We start from the raw sequence: 26957 nt of genomic DNA, 5'->3' as shown, positions 1-26957 counted from the left end.
GCTTCACAAAACTTTTCCCTGATGGGGGCGTAGAGTCCATCCCTACCGTGGAGAATGCCAACGGATTTATAATAGGATGCTTGTCTGAAGACTCTGACTCATTTTCTTGCTCCCATGAGCGGGAAAGGGCATCGGCCTTGCGATTCTGAGAGCCCGGACAGAACTGGAGTTTAAAGTCGAACCTGGAAAAGAAAAGTGCCCATCTGGCCTGACGAGGGTTGAGACATTGTGCGCCCTTCAGGTATAAAAGGTTCTTGTGGTCTGTAAGTATGGTGATTGAATGAGAAGCTCCCTCCAACAGATACCTCCACTCTTCTAGAGCGAGCTTGATGGCTAGCAACTCCTGGTCGCCAATGGCATAGTTGCGCTCAGCTGGGGAGAACTTCCGGGAGAAGAAACTGCAAGGGTGTAAATGCCCATCTTTAGCCCTCTGAGATAACACCGCTCCTACTCCAACGGAGGAGGCATCCACCTCTAAGATGAAAGGAGAGTCGATGTCAGGCTGTTTCAGAACAGGCGCAGAGATGAACCTTTGTTTTAAAAGATGAAATGCTTGCATGGCTTCTTCAGACCACTTGGACGGGTTAGCACCCTTCTTAGTGAAAGCAGTAATAGGCGCCACAATGGTGGAAAAGTCTCGTATAAACTTTCGGTAATAGTTGGCGAACCCTAAGAACCTCTGGACCCCTTTGAGGGTTAAGGGTACCGGCCAATTTTGGATTGCTTGTAGTTTCTCAGGATCCATCTCTAGTCCGGAACCGGACACAATGTACCCTAGAAACGGAATGGACTTGACTTCAAAGACGCATTTTTCTAATTTGCAATAGAGATGATTGACACGGAGACGGGACAGAACCTCTTTAACCCAAAAACGATGTTCCTCTAAATCGTTGGCAAAAATGAGGATATCATCTAGATAGACCACGACATGACGGTATAGAATGTCTCTGAAGATCTCATTGACAAAATGCTGGAAGACAGCTGGAGCATTGCTCAATCCGAAGGGCATGACGAGGTACTCATAATGTCCGTCACGGGTGTTAAAGGCGGTCTTCCACTCGTCACCCTCACGGATCCGGATGAGATTGTATGCACCTCGCAAGTCCAGCTTTGTAAAGATGGTAGCTCCGCTAACTCTGTCAAAGAGCTCAGTAATCAGGGGTAAAGGATAACGGTTCTTGATGGTAATGTCGTTCAAACCTCTGTAGTCGATGCACGGCCGCAGACCACCATCTTTCTTTTTTACAAAAAAGAAGCCTGCGCCGGCTGGAGAAGAAGAAGGTCGAATGAACCCCTTTGCTAGGTTCTCTTTAATATATTCCTCCATAGAATGCGTCTCAGGCAGAGACAACGGATAAGTTCGGCCTCGAGGTGGAACCTTCCCTGGAACGAGATCAATCGGACAGTCCCATTCTCTATGAGGAGGAAGGATATCAGCAGAAGCTTTACTGAACACATCCGTGAAATCTTGATATGGAGGAGGTGGAACATCAGACGACCTGGGGGAGGAAGAACAGACAGGCAATACTTTAAACAAACATGTCTCAGCACAGGAGGAACCCCATGCCAGGATTTGCGTAGTCGTCCAATCAATTGTAGGATTGTGAAGACGGAGCCATGGAAGGCCCAGGACCACAGGATGTGTGGCTCTTGGAATCACTAAAAAAGAAATAAGTTCGGAATGAAGAACTCCCACTCTCAGACGAACTGGTAGAGTCCTTAAAGAAATAACTGCATCAAAAATTTTGCTGCCATCCACGGCAGTTAAAGAAATGGACGAAGGAAGTCTCTCGGTGGGTAGGGACCACCGTTTAACATAGGCTTCGGTAATAAAGTTCCCAGCTGCTCCGGAATCAAGGAGGGCAATGACGTTCCGATAACGTTGAGCAACTTGAAGCGAGACTGGGAGATTACAATCTTGAGGAGATGGAGAGGAGATCATTACTCCTAGCCGGCCCTCTCCTTGGCGAGCTAGGATTTGGAGTTTCCCGGACGTTTGGGACAGGCATTAATGGTGTGAGACGGAGCTGCACAATAGAGACAGAGAAACTCGGAGAGACGTCTTCGGCGCTCAGCAGGAGTTAAACGGGAACGGCCAAGTTGCATGGGCTCATCTTTAGATGGTGACAGTTGACGAGGAGGAGGAGCAGAAGATTTTGGAGCAGATGATCTTCCACGCTCAGTTGCTCTCTCTCTCTGAAACGTAAATCAACTTTCGTGCAGAGTGAGATTAGCTCATCTAACTTAGAAGGCAAGTCTCTGGTAGCTAACTCATCTTTAATACGCTCAGATAAGCCATGCCAGAATGCAGCATACAGGGCCTCGTCGTTCCATGCCAGTTCGGATGCCAGGATCTGGAACTGTATCAGATATTGTCCTACAGTACGTGACCCCTGGCGTAAACGGAGAATCTCGGATGAAGGTGAGGTTACCCGGCCTGGCTCGTCGAAGATGCGCCTGAATGTTGACACGAAGGCAGTGTAGGAAGATAGCAGGGTGTCGGACCTCTCCCATAACGGTGATGCCCAATCAAGGGCTGAGCCACTGAGAAGAGAAATAATGTAGGCAATTTTTGTACGGTCACTGGGAAAATTGCCAGGTTGTAGCTCAAACTGAATCTCACACTGGTTGAGAAATCCCCTGCAGAATCTTGGAGATCCGTCAAATTTTGCTGGCGTTGGAAGATGAAGACGTGGAGCAGAAATGGGTAAGGTGGGTGGGGTTATAGCTGGAGTCACTGTGGTTGACGCACCAGACGCGCCTGATCCACGGAGAGTTGTCTGAATCCCATCCAGCCGAGTAGAGAGATCCTGGAGACAGCGGATGATGTGGCCCTGTGCAGCCTCCTGATGTTCTAGTCGGGCTGCCAGTTCTTGCATCGGCCTGGCCGCTTGATCCTGGTCTCCGGCTGGATTCATTAGGTCAGTGCTTACTGTCACAACTGAGGGCCTGAGCTGACGGGAGGCAGCCTCAGTTGTAGGGGCTGAGATGTACCGGAACCTGGGAGGTTGTATCAGACCCCTGGACATGTAAGTAACATGAATAATAACTGCCCGAAGGCGTGACCACGACAACTTGGATAAAAGTCAATGATGTTTATTATGACAACTCCGCAACACAGCAGCAGTAAAAGAAAACGTAAAAGTCAGCAAAGAATAAATACAGTTCCTGGGTACTACAGGATGGCAGGAGCCACAGGGCACTGGTAGTGTGAGATAGTTCTTATGATCTTCTAGATGGAAAGTCCTTACCAGGCCCGACTGTAGCAATGGAGATAACCCAGGATTGTGCCAGCTGGTGTTCCAGGAAAAGCTGGGTTGCTGAAGATAAAACAGCTGCTGTGGATACTGGCTGGAACCAGACTGTTGTTAGCACGGAGTGGATACTGGCTGGAACCAGTTAAATAATAAATGAACTTGGGAGCGATGAAATATGAACTGAAATGTAGAACTTGAGAGCGGAGAAATAATAATACCGGTGGAGAGTGGTAAAGTGTAGAAAGGACACCGGCCCTTTAAGGGAAGCTGTACTCTGCTGGAAGCTGAGCTGGAAGCAGGTAATGTTGTAGCTGGAAACAGATGAATCCACAATGGATTGGAAAGTCAGGCTACACCGCAGGTGGAATGCTGGTGCGGGTCTCTATGGTGGAAGTCTTGAGACAGGAGCTGGAACCTGGAAGACAATCACAGGAGAGAGACAAACAGGAACTAGGTTTGACAACCAAAGCACTGACGCCTTCCTTGCTCAGGCACAGTGTATTTATACCTGCAGCAAGGAAGGGATTGGCTAGGCAATTATGCAGATTATCAATACTGAGAACAGATTGGTGGAAATGATCAGCTGACAGAATCCAAGATGGCTGCGCCCATGCAGACACTTGGAGGGAAGTTTGGTTTGTAATCCATGTGGTAATGAAAACAGTAATGGCGGCGCCGGCCACCGGAGACAGGAGGCGCCAGGCTGACAGATGCACATCCAACCACGCGGACACAGCGGAGGCCGCGGCTGACGTAATCGCCACTCAGACACTCTGCATGCAGAAGTTCAGGGACGGCGGCAGAGGCCGCGGGAGACGCCATGCCAGGTGTAATATGGCGTTTACTGTGACAGCGTCCCAGAGTGACAGGAGAGGATACAGGAATGTACACATCAGGATAACAGATGGGATCCGGTCCTGGAGCGCTGAGCCAGCCTTAGGAGGCATCTGATGGGTAAGAAATGGGGTCCAGATACCCGGATCGTGACAGGTGGAAGGCGCCACCTCTTCCCGTCCAGTGTTGGGAAGGTCAGGCATCGCAACTGACACAATTGGACTCTCCTTGGGGATTTGTGATTTAGAAGAACGCAAAGTTCTTTGCTGTGCTTTTGCCAGCTTAAGTCTCTTCATTTTTCTAGTGGGAGGATGAGTGCTTCCATCGTCATGTGAAGCTGAACCACTGGTCATGAGGAACATAGGAGAGGGCTTTAGCCGTTCCTTGCCACTCCGTGTCATAAATGGCATATTGGCAAGTCTATGCTTCTCCTCAGACGCTTTTAATTTAGATTTTTGGGTCATTTTACTGAACTTTTGTTTTTTGGATTTTACATGCTCTCTACTATGACATTGGGCATCGGCCTTGGCAGACGACGTTGATGGCATTTCATCATCTCGGCCATGACTAGTGGCAGCAGCTTCAGCACGAGGTGGAAGTGGTTCTTGATCTTCCCCTATTTTACCCTCCACATTTTTGTTCTCCATTTTTTAATGTGTGGAATTATATGCCAGTAATATATCAATAGCAATGGCCTCCTGTACTGTCTGTACTACTACTGCTGGTCACCAAAATGCTGCACTGTCCTACTATATACTGCTCACAACAATGCTGCACAGATATGGATACTTGAAGTGATACAGAGCTGCAAGATACAGCAATGGCCTACTGTACTGTACTACTGTATACGTATACTGGTGGTCACCACAATGCTGCACTGTCTTACTATATACTGCTCACAACAACACTGCAGCACAGATATGGATAGTATACTTGACACAGAGCTGCAAGATACAGCAATGACCTACTGTAATGTACTATATGTATACTGCTGGTCACCAAAATGCTGCACTGTCCTACTATATACTGCTCACAATAATGCAGCACAGAGATAGTATACTTGACACAAAGCTGCAAGATACAGCAATGGCCTACTGTACTGTACTACTATAATTATATACTGGTGGTCCCCACAATGCAGCACACTGAGCACAGATATTTTCAGCACACTGAGCACAGATATGGAGCGTTTTCAGGCAGAGAATGTAGATATTTGCAGCACACTGAGCACAGATATTTGCAGCACACTGAGCACAGATATTTGCAGCACACTGAGCACAGATACAGAGCTTTTCAGGGAGAGAACGCAGCCACGTCCTCTCCGTTCAATCTCCAATGCACGAGTGAAAATGGCGGCGACGCGTGGCTTTTTATATAGAATACGAATCTCGCAAGAATCCGATAGCGGGATGATGACGTTCAGCCGCGTTCGGGTTAACCGAGCAAGGCGGGAAGATCCGAGGCTGCCTTGGTCCCGTGTAAAATAGGTGAAGTTCGGGGGGGTTCGGATCTCAACGAACCGAACCCGCTCATCCCTAGTATGCACCAGGGAGGGCACCTAGGCACGCCATTACTAAAACGGAGTGCCGACCATCATTTGCGTATATATATATATATATATATATATATAATATAGTGGTGTATGTATTAACTCGGCACTCCAGTCACTTCTCAGATATAACTTGCTGCGGTGCCTTCCTAGAGCCCCAGCAGGTACTCATAACAGCAGAAAAGTGAAGGTGGCTCTCAGCAGACGATTTCCAGATATTTAAAAGTCCTTTATTGATCCGAGTACTTTCGAGGACCAGTAGTTCTCGGATCAATAAAGGACTTTTAAATATCTGGAAATCGTCTGCTGAGAGCCGCCTTCACTTTTCTGCTATACTGTATATTATATATATATATATATATATATATATATATATATATATATATATATACACACACATATACATACATACATACATACATACATACACACACACACTCACACATGTTCACACATACACACAGAAGCCCTGCTGACAAGATGCTGCGTTTGCCCCTGGATCATTTCTCTATTGCCTTTTAGAAAATGACAGCAAACTTTATTAAATTTAATTTACCCCAAGGTCTTCTTTCTGTCAGGAGTTATTTAAAACGGGATGCGGTTAAATTGCCGGCAGTTAGGATCTCGGCGGCCAGGAATCCCGACCACTGACAATGCGGACAGCTGGAATCCCGGCTAGCATGGGCTATCCCCACTCGTGGGTGTCCACGACACCCATAGCCTCAATCCCCCAAATTTCTGCAGCTCCTGCCCCGCAGTGTCACTCCAGATCCCAGTGTCTCTCCAGCTCGACCCCTTCTGCCTGTACAGCTGCAGACAGACCCCTTCGACTCCAGCCCCACCCACTACTGTCACTCCAGCCCCATAGTGTTTCTAAAGCTTCCCAGTGTCTCTCCAGCTGCAGCCAGCCCTCTTCAGTCTCTACAACCCCCCCCCCCCCCAGTGTCTATCCAGCCCACCCCTTCTGACACCCCAGCCCCATTTAGTCTCTCCAGCACCCCCCCCCCCCCCCCCTGGTGTCTCTCCAGTCTGCTCCTTCTGTCACTCCAGCCAACTGTCTTCTGTCTTTCCAGCACCGCAGTGTCTCTCCAGCTCCAGCCACCCCCCTTCTATCGCTCCAGCTCTTACATCCCTCCATCTTCAGTCATGACATCACACGTGCTGATTTATTAAATCTCTTAAAAAATAAAAAAAAACTTTATTGTACCAGCCACCAGCAGACAGATCAATCTATAACCACTGCCTTGCAGTGATCAGCAGGGCACAGAGAGTGGTTATGGATGGATTTATCTGTGCCCTCCCCAAGATTTATATATAACACAGTACTGTGCAAAAGTTATAGGCAGGCATGTAAAAAATGCTGCAAAGAAAGAATGCTTTCAAAAATAGTAGTGCTAATAGTTTATTTTAATCAATTAACAAAATGCAAGGTGAATGAACAGAAATCTAAATCAAATAAATATTTGGCATTAACTACCCTTTGCTTCAAAACAGCATCAGTTCTTAAACAATAATTTTTATTGACTCAATAAAGACACATGTACAACAAACATAGGCCCTCATTCCGAGTTGTTCGCTCGCTAGCATATTTTAGCAGCATTGCACACGCTAGGCCGCCGCCCTCTGGAAATGTATCTTAGCTTAGCAGAATAGCGAACGAAAGATTAGCAGAACTGCTACTAAATAATTATTTGCAGTTTCTGAGTAGCTCCAGACCTACTCATAGATTGCGATCAGCTCAGTCCGTTTAGTTCCTGGTTTGACGTCACAAACACACCCTGCGTTCGGCCAGCCACTCCTCCGTTTCTCCAGACACTCCCGCGTTTTTCCCTGACACGCCTGCGTTTTTTTAGCACACTTCCGGAAACCACCCAGAAACGCCCCTTTCCTGTCAATCATTCACCGATCAGCAGAGCGACTGAAAAGTGCTGCAGAATCCACAGCAAATCTGCTAAGTTTTTCGTTAAATAACTAAGCGTATGTGCCCTGCGTGGCTTGCGCATGCGCAATTAGCAACAAATCGCAGCATAGCGAAAATCGGCAATGAGCTAACAACTCGGAATGACCCCCATAGTGCAATATGTCAAACATAAAGGGGGCAAAGTAGAGATACAACTACATGGGGGACATAAAAATAAGGATGATAAAAATGATACTCTTTACAGCTTCAGGACTAGAAATCCAAAATTCAAACATTAACAAATATTAAACATGGTAGAGAATGAACGACCTACAAAAGGTATTCCACCCCAGAGCTGGCCCTAACAAATATGATGCCCTAGGCAAGATTTTGGCTGGTGCCCCCTAGCACCGCTGCTAGTTCTGCCTCAGACCCTGCACCGCTTTCCCAGCATCATCACCCCTCACCCATTGCAGTCCTCATTTCGGAGCTCCTACGCCCTATATTTTAAATAGGAACAGTGTGCACATTTGGTGGGTGATTCCGAGTTGTTCGCTCGCTAGCTGCTTTTAGCAGCATTGCACACGCTAAGCCGCCGCCCTCTGGGAGTGTATCTTAGCTTAGCAGAAAGCAGAATTGCGAAAAGAAATTTCTTAGCAGTTTCTGAGTAGCTCGAGACTTACTCACAAATAGCGATCAGTTCAGTCAGTTTCGTTCCTGGTTTGACGTCACACACACGCCCAGCGTTCGGCCAGCCACTCCCCCGTTTTCCCAGACACTCCCGCGTTTTTCCCTGACACGCCTGCGTTTTTCCGCACACTCCCAGAAAACGTCCAGTTTCCGCCCAGAAACACCCACTTCCTGTCAATCACACTCCGATCACTTCAACAATGAAAATTCTTCGTTCGGACGTGAGTAAATCTACTAAGTTTTGTGTTAAAATACTAACCGTATGCGCACTGCGAACCATGCGCATGCGCATTTTTGCCTTAATCGCTCCGTTGCGAAAATCGTCAACGAGCGAACAACTCGGAACAACCCCCTTAGTGTACAGCCCACAAAGGGGCGTGTTCTTGCTGGGAAGGGGCCCACATTAGTGCAACTTTATTCACATTATCTCATGCGATAGTGTCCCTTATTCACGTTACATCACACAGTAGTACCACTTTCCCTTATATACACATTACTCCTCACAGTAGTGCCCCTTATTAACATTACACCACACCATATTGCTTTTTATTCACATTAGACCACACAGTAGTGCCCTTTCTATATGTTACGCCACACAGTAGAGCACCTTATAAACATAATGCCACACATTAGTAATGCATTTATACACAGAATACCACAGAGTAATGCCCCTTACACATATGACACACATTATTAATGTTCTTATAAACATAATGTCCCTTACACATATGCTGCACATTATTAGTGCACTTACAAACATAATGACACACACAGTGCCCCTTACACATATAAGCACATTATTAATGCATTTATACACATGACACACATAATGCTCCTTACACATATGCCGAACACTACTGCACAACCAACCCACCTGCACACAGCACTCACATGGCCACTAACACTGTGACCTCTGCTTCTGCTTGGATACAGATGTGTCCTCGTACATCTTGCCTCAACATGCCATGCAGCAGGAGATGCCTGGCGTGCGTCAGCTGGCAGCTCTGCTAATGTTGGGTGCCTTTTTTTGCTACGTTACAGTGATTTTCAGTAATACACTGTGACGTAGCATTTCGTATGCAGATACAGCCGCAGTCACACACAGAATCTAGGCATGCCGCATATCCTTTTAATCAGCAGAAGCTGCTTGTGCCCCTAGGCATTCCAGATGCCCTAGGCATTTGCCTAGTTTGCCTATGCCTAGGGCCGGCTTTGTTCCATCCTCTAGTATAGCTAGCACCAATTCTTCTAGTACTTCTAGGTACTTATCCATCATGCAATACCATCAGGGAGGTGTCTGATTCGCTCCAAATTTATTCTGCAGCAGAACAACAATCCCAAACATACAGCCAATGTCATTAAGAACTATCTTCAGCGTAAAGAAGGACAAGGAGTCCTGGAAGTGATGATATGGCCCCCACAGAGCCCTGATCTCAACATCATCGAGTCGGTCTAGGATTACATGAAGAGACAGAAAGATTTTAGCAAGCCTACATCCACAGAAGATATGTGGTTAATTCTCCAAGATGTTTGGAACAACCTCCCTGCTGAGTTTCTTCAAAAACTGTATGCAAGTGTACCTAGAAGAATAGATGCTGATTTGAAGGCCAACGGTGATCACACCAAATATTGATTTGATTTAAAATTCTCTACTGTTCATTCACATTGCATTTTGTTAATTGATCAAAATAAATTATTAACACTTCTATTTTTGGAAGCATTCTAACTTTGTAGTATATATATATATATATATATATATATATATATGTGTGTGCTTGGTTTCTATCAGGTTTATATACTTTGTCATGTCACAATTAATTCTAGGCTAAACTAATTTGTATCTCAACAAAAAAATGCTAAGGAGTCTGAAACTATTCGTAGCACAGAAGAAGGTATCACGGTTCACAAATCAAGTACATAAGTATGATACACTATAGTGTCTATTTATCATTGTTAGTGGGTAGCTGTCAGTATTAGTGTGTGTATCACTGCATATTGCAGATATATATATTTCCACCCCTTTGCTACTCTGAAAGCTCCAGAAAAAACTCTTATTGGCATGTTGCCGATAATTCACTTCTTTGGTTAGGTTATGCACATGTGCAAGTATCACCAGTGTATGCACATAGCAATGTGATCAGTCAAGGATTCCAGTGAAGCCTCATTCATGTTAGACTGTGTTACTTTGCAGCAAAAAGTCAAACTTTTTACCAATTGGCAAAGGTCTATGGGAATGGTGGTAACAATCTATAAATTCGTTAAGGATGCATCACTCTGGCGTTAACTCCTTAGTAACCAGGAATACGTGCTGTGTGTCATTCTCTGGAGAAAATTGCAGTTTTTACTGAAGCTTTGGCCAGTGGTGAATTTCCCGTGAGGCACGTGCCTATGGGCTCCATTTGTTTGGGGGTGGCACTTGGATGCTTGTGTTGGTACTGTCAGCCTGAAATGTACCAGCAACTGCAAAATATTTCCACTGTACTGTACCATATGCCATCTTGAATGGAGTGTAAATTGGTAGGACATGCACATACTGCCCGGTAAGCTGTTCTGCTTAGTAAATACAGTATACACACACACAAAAAAGTAATAGTGGCTTTTTTATTCTATTAAATCAGCTATCATGCAACGAGGGCCTTATAACCAATCAATGAAAATAATAAAATTAGGCAATGAGGGGCGTGTCCTTACTGTTGTGCCTAGTGGCACCATCACCCTTAAATCCGCACCTGGCTTTGGCTAGGGTATCCGGACTCCAGGTCGACAACAAAAAGGTTGACACACCTTAGGTCGACACCAATTGGTCGACACACCTTAGGTCGACATGGACAAAAGGTCGACATGGACAAAAGGTCGACATGAACAAGGTCAACATGGAAAAAGGTCGACATGAGTTTTTTATGTTTTTTTTCTTTTTTGGAACCTTTTCATACTTAACGATCCACGTGGACTACGATTGGAACGGTAATCTGTGCTGAGCGAAGCGGAGCGGAGCGAAGGCACCATGCGAGGGGACGCGGTGCACTAATTGGGGTTCCCGGTCACTCTACGAAGAAAACGACACCAAAAAAACAAAAAACTCATGTCGACCTTTTTCCATGTCGACCTTGTTCCTGTCGACCTTTTGTCCATGTCGACCTAAGGTGTGTCGACCATTTGGTGTCGACCTAAGGTGTGTCGACCTTTTTGTTGTCGACCCTGAGTCCCAGACCCTTGGCTAGTCAAATACATTTTTATAATATCTACAAATTCACTTTAACGAACAACTGCAGGATGTTCTTCCATTAACTAATCTTACCTTTGGATTCAAGACCACCGCAGAGCCTCCACTAATACTGATGATTGGAACAAGTGTCTGTGAGGAGATGAAGTCCAGAATTTGGGCCACGGCCTCCGTTCCAATATTGTCCTGAAACACAACTGCATGTGCCCCTTTCAATGCCAAACACAACTGACGCAGGAGTGGTCCCGGGCTGCTGTCATTAACAAGTACAGTAACTGTGTTAATATCAAGAGGAAGAGCCAAGGATTCTTTTGGAATCAGGGGTCCCACCAGTTCCGTTTGTGGATATGACCCTCCAAATACCAAAGCCACATTCACAACAGGTCCTCCAGCTCTGGGCAACAGAGTTTCCATTACCACGGCCCCACAACCCATTGCACCAAGAAGAAGCCATCCCAGGGACTGAGCCAGGGACATGGCAGAAATGGAGCCTGCAGATGAAACAAGATGATTAAACATTTCCACCGACAGCCACATAACATCCTGCTACAATATAACATTTCCTCATACATACTGTTGTTGTTATTATTAACCTTGCATTAGCAATAGTGAAACAAAACGTGCAAAAGACAAGTGTTTGCTAGATGATTGCCATGTGTGACCAGGTATGTGTTAAAGATTTTAAAACCTAAAAGGAGAACATTTTGGAGCAGATGATTATACTACAGTATACGTGAAAGAATGCGCGATGAGATAGAATAACAAATAGGTTGTGCAGTTTTTGAGAGTATAATAAGTTGTGTCCTGGTCATGATGATAAAAAAGTGAGCAAATAGCAATATTACAAACGATGTGACAGCATCATCTGGGAGAAGATGTTCGAGATAGGTTTGAACATTAGAGAAGGTTGTAAGTAGCCTGTGTGATGAGGGAGGGAGCATGGCGTAAAACAGGACGAGGGAGGACAATGGGACACACAATTCAACTATGATGTATTTTTAGTTATCCTATGAATTATTCATGGGTGGATGTGGCAGCCGATCCTGTGACTCCTGACTGAGCAGCACACGTCATACTGAGATCATACCACATAACCAGAACCAGATATCAAACAGAGCAGAACTAAGCCAAAACCTGAACTGCACATACCAGATACCTGGTCCACAGCTAAATCTGCCTGAGGAGCCTGGAAGACAGCTGCACCTTTAAAAGAAGTTAGCTTCTGATCTGCACTGAAGTGCCAAAATATACCAAACTATACCTGATCTGAAATATTCTGCTACAACCAGAACTAACTCAGTGACTGACGGGACTGTAGCCATCCACTGGAAGGAAAAATCATAGTAGCAAGAAACTGGACCTTTCTGTGTGACCCAAAATGAATACAGGCCTGCTCTGGCAGCACAATCTATGACACTACACATGGAACTCATGTATAGAATCGCTTCTGTCATTAAAAACAACCAACACAGCTTAGAGCACAGCAAGAGTGTTTCAGCAACAGCTATTTTCTACGAGCTGGTCACAAAAGCAATGCATCCACTTTTTAGCCACAGAAGAGTTCCAAAGGACCATGGCACAATGTCAGCCGATCTGCAAGGTGGCACAAAGCTGGAAGCTACTGTGGAGTGCCTCAGAAACACATTCTAATTACACTGACTTCACTGGAGCTGGTTCTAAAAATGATGTTGATTCTGCAGGAATGTGGCAAAATGCCATGAACTTGGGAGCGTGGCATAATGCAGTGGGCATAGCAGAAATGTGGCATATGGCTCCCTGGAATTCCTGGGAGCAGAGAATGATTTGTAAATTCAATAGTTTGTCTTCACCAGGCTTAATGCACAAGATGCACTGTTGCTTTAACTGTTTCCTGCTTCTGAGCCACCTGCTGCCAGTGCGTCCCATAGAAAAGAGGACAGCAGAAATAAAGAATAGGAAATAAAAAAAAGATACAATATAAAAGAGTAAAAACAGAAAGAGTTTAATTTTCAGTAAAAGCCAGGTAATGTTAATCCCTCACCTGCCCTGAGACACGAGATGCACAGGATGAAGCCAGCAGAACGTAACACAGAGCGGAGAATGCAGAGGCAACTGTAAGGAGAAAGGAGCAAAGAAGACATCTAAATACAAGGACAGGGAAATTAGAAAGAGCTAAACACACAACTATAGAAAAAAAAGATAACTGAGAAAGTATAACGGGGGAAGGAGAAAGAACTGAGCAACAAGAAAGGGAGAGACCTGAAAAATGCAAAGAATGAAAGGACAGGGAGAGGGAGGAGGTGGGACAGGGTGAGAGAGGAGGGGGAATAAGGATGAGAGAAGGAGTGATATGTGTGGGATACAGTGATGGGGGGGACAGGAGAGAGAATGGACTGAAGGTATGTAAAAAATGGAAGAGGGAGGAAAAGAGTCAGTGGGGAGGAGAAAAGAGACAGGTATCAAGAGTGTGAAGAGAGGCATGAGAGAAAGGACAGAATCAAGGACAGAGACTGAGGGGAGCTCTATATCACTCACAGCTAAATGAGCACTGCCTGTCCCTGGCTTGGTGTCTCAGACAGTCTACTTGTCTCTGTATATTCAGCGATCTCGTCCTTCTCTGTTTACAAGGATCTTTTCTTTCTTTCTTTGACATGTTAAGCTTTTTTATCTCTTCTATTATGTGTTAGGTTAATAAGAAGACTTTTTATACCAAGTATACTCCCCTCTGTACATTTGTATATCATGTGTCTCTTTCTGGGAATGATCGTGATCCCATTTTTTTTTAACCCTCACTCTCTGTTAAAAGATTTTTGGATAATATTATTTCATTAAAATAATTTTCATCTGTTTGTTATAGAAGAGGCTGTCTCCCTGGTTTTTCTCAAGATCAAATATCTCTCAGGGTTGTCACGCAGTGAATCAAGACTGTCTCTTTTCTTATTGCAATGTACTGTAGATTACACTTTGGGGGTTGTGTCTTCCGTCTCTTTCCCCTGTCACCAACTTCTTGGTGACAGGTGTTTCCAGACTGTTGGGCAGATGTATTAAGCCTGGAGAAGGGATAAAGAAGTGATAAAGCAGCGATAAGAGCAAGGTGATAACGCACCAGCCAATCAGCTCCTAACTGCCATTTTATCAAACCCGTAATGATTGGCTGGTGCATTATCACATTCTACTTATCACTGCTTTATCCCTTCTCCAGCCTTTATACATCTGCCCCAGTATGCAGTGTGTGTATATACAGCTAGGGTCTCTACAGTATGTATATACATTGTATTATGGGTGGTCTTCTGGTTGCTGGCGGCCGGGCTCCCGGTGACCAGCATACTGGCGCCGTAATCCCGACCGCCGGCATACCGACATCTTTTCTCCCTCTTGGGGGTCCACGACTACCCTGGAGGGAGAATAGATAGAGTGGCGCGCCACCGTGCCTGCAGCGTGGCGAGCGCAGCGTGCCCGCAAGGGGTTCATTTGCGCTCACCCAGTTGTCGGTATGCCGGCGGTCAGGATTCCGGCGCCGGTATGCTGATCGCCTGCAGCCCGGCCACCAGCATACAATACTAGACCCTTGTGTTATACATCTTTTTGCCTATTACATGAGATCATAGCTTATTTGAGTGTTGTGCTCTTATTTGCATGTTTACTGTATAGCACTGTATACATTTAAAACTCTGGTTAAATCTGTTCCATGTTATATGTTAGATGTAAAACCAAGAATCTCTCAGTACCTCTTATTAAACTAATATTCATTACTATTGTTCCTATACTAAAACTTTGCATGTTATTTGTTTATTCATAGCCACAATATCAGCAGGATTTTCTAAATTCAATTAAATGCTGCTTGACAAATAAGGTTACATTTGCAGCACCTCAATATGATTATCAGTTTGAAGGAATAAATAATTTTTATTTTTTTGAATACTTAAATTCCACTACCCTGTACCTATATTAACAGGTTTCTGCTGAAGTGGGCGCCTCTTATTTTTCTCTGAGATTGGGAATCAGAGTAGTAGTAGTAGTAGTAGTAGTATGTGTGTGTGTGTGTGTGTGTGTGTGTGTGTGTGTGTGTGTGTGTGTGTGTGTGTGTGTGTGTGTGTGTGTGTGGACTAATTAGTTTTCAGCTTGAACACGCCTCGCTCAAATCTAAATCTATCTGCAGGTTACCTCTGCCCCAGCTGCAGTGCAACATGGGCCCTCATTCCGAGTTGTTCGCTCGGCAAATTTCTTCGCATCGCAGCGTTTTTCTGCTTAGTACGCATGCGCAATGTTCGCACTGCGACTGCGCCAAGTAAATTTGCTATGAAGATAGTATTTTTACTCACGGCTTTTTCTTCGCTCCGGCGATCGTAGTGTGATTGACAGGAAATGGGTGTTACTGGGCGGAAACACGGCGTTTTATGGGCGTGTGGATGAAAACGCTGCCGTTTCCGGAAAAAACGCAGGAGTGGCTGGAGAAACGGAGGAGTGTCTGGGCGAACGCTGGGTGTGTTCGTGACGTCAAACCAGGAACGACAAGCACAGAACTGATCGCAGATGCCGAGTAAGTATGAAGCTACTCTGAAACTGCTAAGACGTGTGCTAATCGCAAAATTGCGAATAATTCGTTCTCAATTTTAAGAAGCTAAGATACACTCCCAGTAGGCGGAGGCTTAGCGTGAGCAACTCTGCTAAATTCGCCTTGCGAGCGATTAACTCGGAATGAGGGCCATGGTTTTAAAAAGGTGTACAGTTACTTACATTATTTCTAACTTTTGGCTGTATCCAATTAGCGGCAAAAAAACTGGGGTTTTCATAATTTTTTTTCTTTTTATTATCAATCTTTTTTTCGGGCTATCCAATTAGCCCCCATTTTTTCTTCCAAATATGTTGTATTTTTGGGGGGCGAAAAACACATAGTATCTGTGAAAAGTCACAGACCTATTTGTTGTCACGGCCATGATCGTGAGAAAAAAAGCTTCTTATGGTTGATTTGGTTTCGCCTAATAGGCCCTACACACTGGGTGATTTGACTGCAAGATATGAACGATCTTGTTCATTAATGAACGAGATAACATTCATATCGTGCAGTGTGGAGGCACCAGCGATGAACGATGCGCGGCCCCGCGCTCGTTCATTGCTGGTGCCCCGTCGGCTGTGTATGCAGGCCAATATGGACGATCTCGTCCATATTTGCCTGCAGTTCTATGGAGCCGTGTGACGGGGGGAGTGAAGTAACTTCACTCCCCCCATCACTGCCCCGTATCCGCTGCCGGGCAGCTCGGCGGCAGATCTTTAAATGTGTAGGGCCCTTAAGGCAGACAAATCATAATTCCCAGTAAGTGCCGGCATCAGGGCTAAATTGGATAGCCCCGGGTGAGGTAATCAGCCACAGCAAGTTACTGCAGCTAATAGGATACTGCCTCTAATCAGTCCCTTAGTAAATAAGAAGCTCCAAACAAAGGATGTAACTAACTGTCAAATAATGTTAATAACGGAGAACATGTTTTGGATTATATGGGAGATGTACTAAGAACTGAAGACTGATAAAGTGGAGAGAGATAAAGCACTAGCCAGTCATCTCCTAATGCCATGTTACAGGCTGCATTTGATAAATGGCAGTTGGGAGCTGTTTGGTTGGTAGTTGAAGGCTTAGTCCCCCTATGAGTGAATGCGGAGCAGGAAGACACATGATCATTCTGCTGGTCACTGGGGAACAGAGGAATCATTTAGACACATTAGGTTGTAGTGTTGTTGTTGTTGTTGTTTTTTTTAAATAACTATATTAGTTTTAAGTTATGTTAATGTTTTTTTTTCTAAATGAAAAAACAAACAAACATCAAAACCCCAAGAACCTGACCAGTTTAATCAGGGCCATAACTAGGTGTGTGCGGAGGGGACACAGCACATAACGCTGCATGATAGGGGGCGCTGTTGGCAGCACTTGTCAATTATCGGTTTTAATTACTTTCACTTGCAGCTTCCCCCCTTTTTGAAGCCCAGCATCTCCTGACCACCGCCGTCTCCTACCCCCACCCCTTCTGTCACTAATACCTATACAGCATTCATGAACTTAACTTGAGAGCACTTTGTTGTTCAGTTGCACTGTCCTTTATTACATTTCGGGATGCTGATGTGCCCGGGATTCATACCCATTGCCTATGACATTGCAGTCGGACACTCTATTCATTGAGCTATCTGCCCTTACATAGAAAGATAGAGAATTCCAAGCTGGAGAGTTTTAACTATTTGAAGGTTACCTTGTACTTTGTGAAGGAGTGATCAGCGTTGTGGCTGGGCAGATCTATGTAGTGTGTGGCTGCAAGGGATTGGATGTGTGTCTGTATACTGCATGGATCTGCTTGATGCTTCATGGTGCTGGTTATTTTTTTATGGAGTACAGTAGTTTCTATGTGGATCAAGTGGCTCAGTGGGTGGGGTCTATGGCTGGGATGCAGCAGGTTGTGGGTCTGAGTCTTGAGTGTGGCACTATATTGAAATGTATTTTTTCAATGAGGAGTATTGTGGCTGAATGGCGGTGAGCTCTCGGGTTGAGTGTATGAACATGGTATAAAGAGGATTTGTATCCAAATCCATTTTTTCAAGTGTTTTATAAATATATACATGGATAGATTAATACTGTATCCTGCATGTATGTAGGAAAAAAGGCACTCTTCACTTTTCAAATGAATAAATATTCTTATGCTTTATTGCATTCTGGGTCTTATATAGCCAACATTTCGATTCACACTAGAATCTTTTTCAAGGCAAGATAAACATTAGTACAGTGCTGACGTCTGTCATGATTAGTGTGTACCAAGTATGCTGGTGATGAGATGAAAAGATCTCCAAGCGCTGCCTCATCTCTATTCATTGAACGGGTCCCGGGTCGCATCAACCCAGCTAAGCCGTTTACACTGCACCGAGACCCGGATCCTTCCCGGGACCAACCCTGGGAGATAACCAGGTTGGATTCCCAGGTAACTGGACTCAGGTTAACCCTTTTACACAGAGCCACTACTCCTGGGTTATCCCGGCAATAACCCGCGTTTTTAGTGGCAGTGTAAAAGGGGTATAAGTGTACCAGAAAAGTCATGCACCGTAGTGGGAAGTTTGGGTCTAGGACTTTTTATACAATGGAAATTCAGCTCCATGAAATACATCAGGTGGACCTCATTTCCTCTTTATAGGATCATAATACACAAACAATACAATTATGTATTCCAATTCCTTGTCCTAGAATATTCCACCCCCAATGCCACAGTGGTGTAGGGCTATGTACAAGTTGTGGTAGGAGAACGGGATCCGGTCTCTAGGTCAACAGTGAGTAGGTCGACACTATCTAGGTCGACCACTATTGGTCGACAGTAACTAGGTTGACAGGGTCTCTAGGTTGACATGTTCTAGGTCGACAGGTCAAAAGGTCGACATGAGTTTTTCACAATTTTTTTCCTTTTTTTGAACCTTTTCATACTTAATGATCCACATGGACTACGATTGGAATGGTAATCTGTGCCGAGCGAAGCGAGGCACCATGCCCAAAGCATGGCGAGCGAAGCGAGCCATGCTAGGGGACACGGTGCACTAATTGGGGTTCCCGGTCACTCTGCGAAGAAAACAACACCAAAAAAACCATAAAAACTCATGTTGGCCTTTTGACCTGTCGACCAATAGTGGTCGACCTAGTTACTATCTACCTTCCATACCACACCCAGGAGAACTCTTACTAACCAGTCTGACTCCATGTTTTATAAAAGGATCCCTGCAATGCTAGAAATAAAACAGTCCTACAGTATCTAGCAGTCACATTCCGGCAATCTGTGCTCGTTAGTATAGAAACCTGACAGAGCAATTGTTGAATCCACTGTCTTGATACGTGTGTCACAGTGTCAGAATGGGATATGGGTATCCTCTCAATATATTTATAGCCAAACCACAGCTTGTATTAGTAAAGCAAGATGTATAGCTAAAGCCAAAGATCTACCCCCAAACTCCAAATCCACCTTGAAACATTCTCCCTCCTGGATCTAATTATTGACTAATAATAAGATTACCATATTATCCCTTTAACCACTTAACTGACATTTTTTTCCTGAAACCTGTTCCTAAAATGTTTTAGTTTTTTTTTTTAGGAGTCAATTAGGTGAAGAACATGTATTTAAAGTTCTCCACAAAGATTTTATTTGCAATGAGATAAAAGAAGTGTTATGGTAGACTTACCATGGTTAACACTCTTTCTGTGAGGTAAATTGGTTCCACAGGAAAACATCGGGGGTGTAGAGTGAATCTTGATCCAGAGGCACCAACAGGCTAAAGCTTTACGCTGTCACAGGATGCATTGGGGCCTCCTCTATAACCCCGCCTCCGGGCACTGAGAGCTCAGTTTCGTTAACCAGTCTAATACAGAAGCAGGCAAGAGAGAAGGCAGATGTTAGTCACATAGAACCACATTCTCACGACAGGAGAAGGTACCAGAGGCTAATGCCATACAAACCCATAGAAGCTAAGTGCGTCAGGGTGGGCGCCCTGTGGAACCAATGTACCTTGCAGAAAGAGTGTTAACCATGGTAAGTCTACCATAATACTCCTTTTCTGCAGTAGGATACATTGGTTTCCACAGGAAAACATCGGGGATGTCCTAAAGCAGTTCCTCATGGCAGGGGACGCGCCTTAGCGGGTATAAGAACCCGGCGTCCAAAAGGAAGTATCCTGGGAGGCGGAAGTATCAAAGGCATAGAACCTAATAAACGTGTTCACTGAGGACCACATAGCCACCTTGCAAAACTGTTCTGCGGATGCGACACGGCGGGCCGCCCAAAATGGTCCAACAGACCAAGTAGAATGGGCTTTAATAGCAGCAGGAGCTGGGAGACCAGCCTGCGCATAAGCTTGTGCAATCACCATTCTAATCCATCTGGCCAAGGTTTGCTTATTTGCAGGCAAGCCACGTTTGTGGAAACCAAACAAGACAAAAAGGGTATCTGACCTCCTAATAGAGGCAGTCCTCTCCACATATATACGGAGAGCCCTTATCACATCCAAAGACCGCTCTTTGGAGGACAAATCTGAAGAGAGAAAGGCCAGAACCACAATCTTGGTTAAGGTGAAAAGATGACACCACCTTAGATAAATAACCCGGTTGAGTTCTAAGAACTGCCCGCTCACAGTGAAATATCAGAAAGGGTGGATGACAGGCCAAAGGGCCTAATTCAGACCTGATCGTAGCAGCAACTTTGTTAGCAGATGGGCAAAACCACGGGCCTCATTCAGACCCGATCGCACGCTAGCTTTTTTTGCAGCGGCGCAATCGGGTCTGAACTGCACATGCATATGCACCGCAATGCGCAGGCGCGTGGGCCGCTGGTGATGGGGATCGCCGGACAGCAACGAATTTTACGAAGAAAGCGATCGCAAGAAGATTAACAGGAAGAGGCCATTTGTGGGTGGCAACTGACCATTTTTAAGGAGTGTCCGGGAGAACGCAGGCATGCCCAGCCGTTCGGAAGGAGGGTTTCTGATATCAGCATCGGTCCGGATCGTTGCAGCAGTTCAGTAAGTCCTGGGACGTGCAGAGGCTGCACAAACTTTTGTTTGTGCAGCTCTCTGCACATACGTTCGCACCCCTGCACACCGATTACCTCCTCCACCTGTAGGCAGCAATTACCTGGTCACAGCAGTGCAAAAACCGCCTGCTTGTGACCAAGTCTGAATGAGGACCCATGTGCACTGCAGGAGGGGCAGATATAACGTGCAGAGAGAGTTACATTTGGGTGTGGTGTGTTCAAACTGAAATCTAAATTGCAGTGTCAAAATAAAGCAGCCAGTATGTACCCTGCACAGAAACAATATAACCCACCCAAATCTACCTCTCTGCAAATTTTATATCTGCCCCCCCTGCAGTGCACATGGTTTTGCCCAACTGCTAACAAATTTGCTGCTGCGATCAACTCTGAATTATCCCCAAAGTGCCTAAGTCTGACACCCTTCTTGCAGGAGGCAATAGCCATCAAGAACATGACCTTGGCTGTGAGCCATTTCAGGTCCACCGACTCAAGAGGTTTAAATAGAGACACTTGCAGGCCTTTCAGTACCACAGACAGATCCCATGGAGCCACAAGTGGGACAAAGGGAGGCTGAATTCGAAGAACACCCTGAGTGAAAGTATGAACATCAGGTATAGATGCAATTTTTCTATGAAACCATACAGACAAGGCAGATATATGAACCTTGAGGGCGGCCAGATGAAGACCTAGGTCAAGGCCTCATTGCAGAAAAGCCAGCAATCTGGACTTTCTGAATTGATATGTATCATAATTCTTATCAGCACGCCAGGTGAAGTAAAAATTCCAGACCCTGTAATAAATCCAGGCAGATGCTGGTTTGCGGGCTGTCAACATAGTCTGGATAACCGCCTCGGAAAATCCCTTGGCCCTCAGGAGTGATACTTCAAGAGCCACACTGTCAAAACCAGTCTGGCCAGGTCTGGATAGGGACAAGGACCCTGTACGAGAAGGTCCATGTGCTGAGGAAGTAGAAGGAGATTCTCTGTCGATAGACCCTGCAGGTCTGAGAACCAACGCCTTCGAGGCCACACTGGAGTGACTAGAAGTAGTATTCCTCCTTCTTGTTTGAACTTCCATAGTGCCCTGGGCAGGAGTGGCACTGGAGGGAACACATAGGGCAGCCAAAAGTTCCATGGAACCGCGAATGCTGCGGGAGGATCCTTGGTTCTTCATCCAAAAACCGTAACCTTGTGATTGTGTCGAGACACCATGAGGTCTACGTCCAGTAGGCCCCTTTTGTCCACTAGAAGTTGAAAGACTTCCAGATGAAGACTCCACTCTCCGGCGTGCATGTCCTGGTGACTGAGGAAGTGCGCTTCCCAGTTTAGGATGCCCGGAATGAACATTGCTGATATGGCTGGCAGATGGCGTTCTGCCCAACAAAGAATAGTTGACATTTCCATCATTGCCATGCGGCTTACAGTGCCGCCTTGATGGTTTATATATGCCACTGTGGTGGCGTTGTCTGACCGCATTTGAACAGGCCTGTTCTGTACCAGAGGCAGGGCGAGAGATAATGCATTGAACACCACCCTCAACTCCATAATGTTTATTGGGAGGAGTGATTCCTCCTTGGTCCAGCGACCCTGAAACGAGTGTTGCTCCAACACCGGCCCCCATCCCCTCAGACTGGCATCTGTTAGCAGGACCCAGTCGGGGATCCACAAAGGACGGAACCTGCTTAATCACTGGTCCTGTAGCCACCAGGTCAGCGACAGACGAACCTCCGGGGTTAAAGTGATCATCTGAGATCTGATCCGATGAGGTTGGCCCCCCATTTGGAAAGGATTAACCTCTGTAGTGGGCGGGAATGAAATTGACAGTGACAATTTCCACCACAAACTCCTGACAGAACATTACTTATTAGTCAAGGAGCAGAGAATCTCCCTCAGCTCTCTGGGTAGCTCACTTATACCCCCAGAAGCTTCATATTGCAGGGGTGTGTTTGATTTATTTGTCTTAGGATCTTACAGCATTGGAATACAATACATATTCTAATCAAGGTGATTACAACTGTTAGTGAGCCACCCTGTCTGGTCAGCTCACTGTTGGACAATAGGGAGTAAACAAAAAGGGACAATTACTCACCCTTTGAGTGTCCACCGTGGTATTAGTAAACAATAGGAAACCAGATCTAACATGAATACTTTAACTAAAGTGTAACAGATAACAGCACAATTGCAGATATTAACAATATTAAGGTTGATTTAAGCACAATCTGGGGGTGAGCAGGGACATGCTATGGGGATATAAAAAGTACATATTTGACATGGGAAATGAGGCATAGCTATATTAATTGTCACAGGCCTCTCATTTCCTCACATCTACCATGTCGAATGCAGACACCATCAGGCCAAGTACTTGCATCGCCGAGTGTATCGACACTCTGGTGCGAGAAAGGAAGCATCTTGTCCGAGAAAGGAAGCATCTTGTCCTGTCCTGAAGCTTCAGGACCTTTTCTGGAGACAGAAATAACCATTGACTGTGTGTGTCCAGAAGTGCGCCCAGGTGCACCATGCTCTGAGCTAGGACCAGCGAGGACTTCTTACATTTAATAAGCCACCCGTGGGCTTGCAGGAAGGTTACCATCAGTTCCAGATGACTGAGTAGGACATCATGGGAATTTACCAGAATCAGCAGGCCATCCAGATACGGCAGGATTCTGATCACCTGGCGACGAAGGTTGGCCGTCATGACGGCCATGACCTTGGTGAAGATCCGAGGAGCCGTGGCCAGTCCAAATGGTAGAGCCTGGAATTGATAATTTAGGTTGCCAATAGCAAACCGCAGAAACTGCTGGTGAGACATGGCAATAGGTATATGTAGGTATGCATCCTGTATATCCGGGGATACCATATAGTCTCCGGGTTCCATAGCCAGTACATTTGAGCGCAGTGTTTCCATATGAAACCTGGACACTCTCACAAACATTTTCAGGGATTTGAGGTTAAGTATAAGCTGAAATGACCCATTCGGTTCCGGGACTAGAAACAGGGTCTAGTAATAACCTCTGCCTCTCTGGGACTGAGGTACCGGCACAACCACTCCTGTACTCAGGAGAGAACTGACAATTGTTTGCAAAGCTTGCACCTTTAATGGAGTCGAAGGTACAACCCTGGTGCAAAACTGGCGAGGGGGATGTCTCTTGAAAGAGACAGTGTACCCATGAGAGAAAACTTCCAGCACCCATGCGTCTGAAGTGGTCTTTAACCAGACCAGGGTGAACTGTAGAAGTCAGCCTCCCACCCTGGGGTCCCCCAGGGGCAGGCCCGCCATCTTATGCAGCAAACTTGTCTTGTTAAGAAACAGGCTGATGGGCTGCCCAGGATTGTTTGGTCTCGGGCTTTGTGGTTTTGGGAGCAGGAGATTGTCACGGGTATGCCTGACCTTTTGCTTTCCCTTGAGGCTGAAAGGAACAAAAAGTGGTACCTTTTGCCTTCTGTGCAGAAGGATTAGTATTTGGGAGAAAAGCAGTCTTAGCAGCTGCTAACTCAGACACAATTTTATTCAGGTCTTCCCCAAACAAAATGTCCTCAGTGAAGGGGAGTACCTCCAAGGTCTTTTTGGAGTCCACTTTCCATGACCTCAACCACAGAATACGGTGAGCCAGGACAGACGTAATCGACACCTTGGCTGCCAACACACCCACCTCAGAGGACGCCTCCTGAATGTAATAGGTGGCGGTGGTAATGTGAGGCAGGTATTGTCTGGCACTGTCAGAAATATCATCGGACAGCTCTTCCTCTAATGCCTGAACCCATGCTTCAAGTCCTTTTGCAGCCCAAGAGGCAGCAATAGTGGGCCTATGCACAGCTCCTGTATGGGAGTAAATAGATTTCAGGTATCCCTTATCTTATCCCTTATCACGCTTATCTGTCGGTTCCTTCAGTGAGGTGACAGTGGTGACAGGGAGAGGATAGCGAGCCAAGGCGCGTTTAGGCAGAGGGAATTTCTTACTTGGAGTAGACCAGGGTTCCCGTCTGATATCCTCTAAATGGTGAGAATGGGGTAACAGAGTTTTAACCACCTTCTGCCATTTAAACATATCAGTTTTCTTTGCCACAGTAGTGGAATCCTCATCATCAGAGATTTGTAGGATTTGTTTAATAGCAACCACTATGGCAGGGACATCAATCTGCAAGGGAGAATCTTCATCAGTAACACCAGATTCAGTGTCTGACAGGACCGTATGCTCCCTCTCTTCTTTAGAAGAAACATCAGAGAGGTATGTGGACTGTGAGGAGGAAGTAGCCCGCTTAGATGACCGAGACACGGGAGTGACCTGGAGTGGATTTCTGTCTAAAAAAGGACTGATTTAATTGTTGCAGCTGGTTAAATAAATTTTCCGCCCAAAGCGGATTAACCATAGGGACAATATGTGGCTGTAGTGGCACAGGTGTCCCATAGGGGGCGTTAGGCTTTTTACCAGAGTACCCAGTAGGTGTGTTAATGCAGCCTAGGGTGGCTCCTGAGTAGACCCTGGAGCTGCGGACTAACTAGCAGGTGTATGACACATAGTACATAGACCATCATACAAAACTTCCCCTTCTGGAAAATCCTTGGCGCATGCTCTGCATGATGCAGGAGCTTCCACTAATTTACTGCCCTTTCTGTTAGACATTATGTAAGAATGCAACAACAGAGCGACTTGGGGGGGGGGTCATTCCGAGTTGATCGCTCGCTAGGTACTTTTTGCAGCCGTACAAACGCATAGTCGCTGCCCACTGGGGAGTGTATATTTGCTGTGCAAGGGTGCGATCGCATGTGCAGCCGAGCGGTACAAAAATAGTTTGTGCAGTTTCCGAGCAGCTCAGAACTTACTCAGCCCTTGCGATCACTTCAGCCTGTCCGGTCCCAGAACTGACGTCAGACACCCGCCCTGCAAACGCTTGGCCACACCTGTGGTTTTCCAAACACTCCCAGAAAACGGTCAGTTGACACCCATAAACACCTTCTTCCTGTCAATCTCTTTGCGATCGGCTGTGCGAATAGATTCTTCGTTAAATCCATCGCACAGCAATGATCCGCTTTGTACCCGTACGACGTGCCTGCGCATTGTGGTGCATACGCATGCGCAGTAGTGACCTGATCGCTACACTGCGAAAAACGTCAGCATGAGATCAGGTCGGAATGACCCCCTTAGTACGATAAATCCAGACAAAGAACAATACCTGCAAATAAATCCGGTATTATGTGACTGAGTGCACAGTAGAATATGCGTATTGGGTAAATACTGTGACGTACTGTATTAGCGGACCCAGATGCCCCTAGCCTCTTAGGGTACAGAATATAGTGACAGTTATATCTGGGAAACACTGAAAGTGAAACCACACAGCAGATACAGGCACACACAGTCACAGGCAATGCAGAAATTATTAAAACAAGAAGACTGCACTAGACCAGAACACACACACACATATATATATATATATATATACACATACATATATACACACACACACACACACACACACACACACACACACACACACTGCGCGGTCCTAGGCTGGAGGTATATATTAGAATAATCATACAATACGTTCTATAACAGGTACACTCTTTCTTAACTGACGCTGTCTGTATAAAGACATGTAGAATACTCAATTGTTTGTAAAGTCACAGCGCTGTATACAGGCGGCTTTACAACGGAGACCTTGCCCTGCAGTCCCGGAGACCAGCCGCAGCTATGCTCAGAAGATGGCGCCCAGCGTCTCAGGGAGTGAAGGAGAGTGTGAGGCAGCTCCATGGCGGGAAAATCTGCACAGAGATGGCGCCCTGGGCCGGAGGAGGGGCTACAGGTCAAACGCCACCTCCCCTATGCTGGACTTCCACTGCGGGTACTGTGAGTCTTATTAAATGGTACACCTGACTTGTACTCATATGTCCCAGTGGTCTAGTGGGGTCCCTACTCTGTGACAGTGTCCATGCCAGCGCCGCAACCCGTCTCCTTAGTTCGCGGACTGAACGCGATTTAATGGCGGGTCCC

General features: G+C 45.8%; 1 protein-coding gene and 1 long non-coding RNA gene across 3 annotated transcripts in view; one reads left to right on the top strand and one right to left on the bottom strand.

Annotated features, from left to right (window-relative positions):
- Nucleotides 1–13599, bottom strand: part of GRIN2C (glutamate ionotropic receptor NMDA type subunit 2C) — a 73547-nt gene extending 59948 nt beyond the window's left edge. Inside the window, exons 1-2 of the mRNA XM_063960677.1 lie at nt 13474–13599; nt 11529–11944 (exon numbers count right to left, since the gene is read on the bottom strand). Coding sequence (XP_063816747.1) covers nt 11529–11944; nt 13474–13573 — 516 coding nt within the window. The 5' untranslated portion in view covers nt 13574–13599. The remainder of the gene's footprint in view (nt 1–11528; nt 11945–13473) is intronic.
- An 82-nt stretch (nt 13600–13681) lies between these two features.
- LOC135055998 (uncharacterized) overlaps nt 13682–26957 on the top strand; it is a 138950-nt gene continuing 125674 nt past the window's right edge. For both annotated transcript variants that reach the window (XR_010243864.1, XR_010243863.1), the window contains exon 1: nt 13682–13831. This is a non-coding gene — a long non-coding RNA (uncharacterized LOC135055998). The remainder of the gene's footprint in view (nt 13832–26957) is intronic.

The sequence above is a fragment of the Pseudophryne corroboree genome, chromosome 3 (genome assembly GCF_028390025.1).
Source record: "Pseudophryne corroboree isolate aPseCor3 chromosome 3, aPseCor3.hap2, whole genome shotgun sequence".
NCBI lineage: Eukaryota > Metazoa > Chordata > Amphibia > Anura > Myobatrachidae > Pseudophryne > Pseudophryne corroboree.
This window is presented reverse-complemented; position numbering and strand designations above follow the sequence as displayed.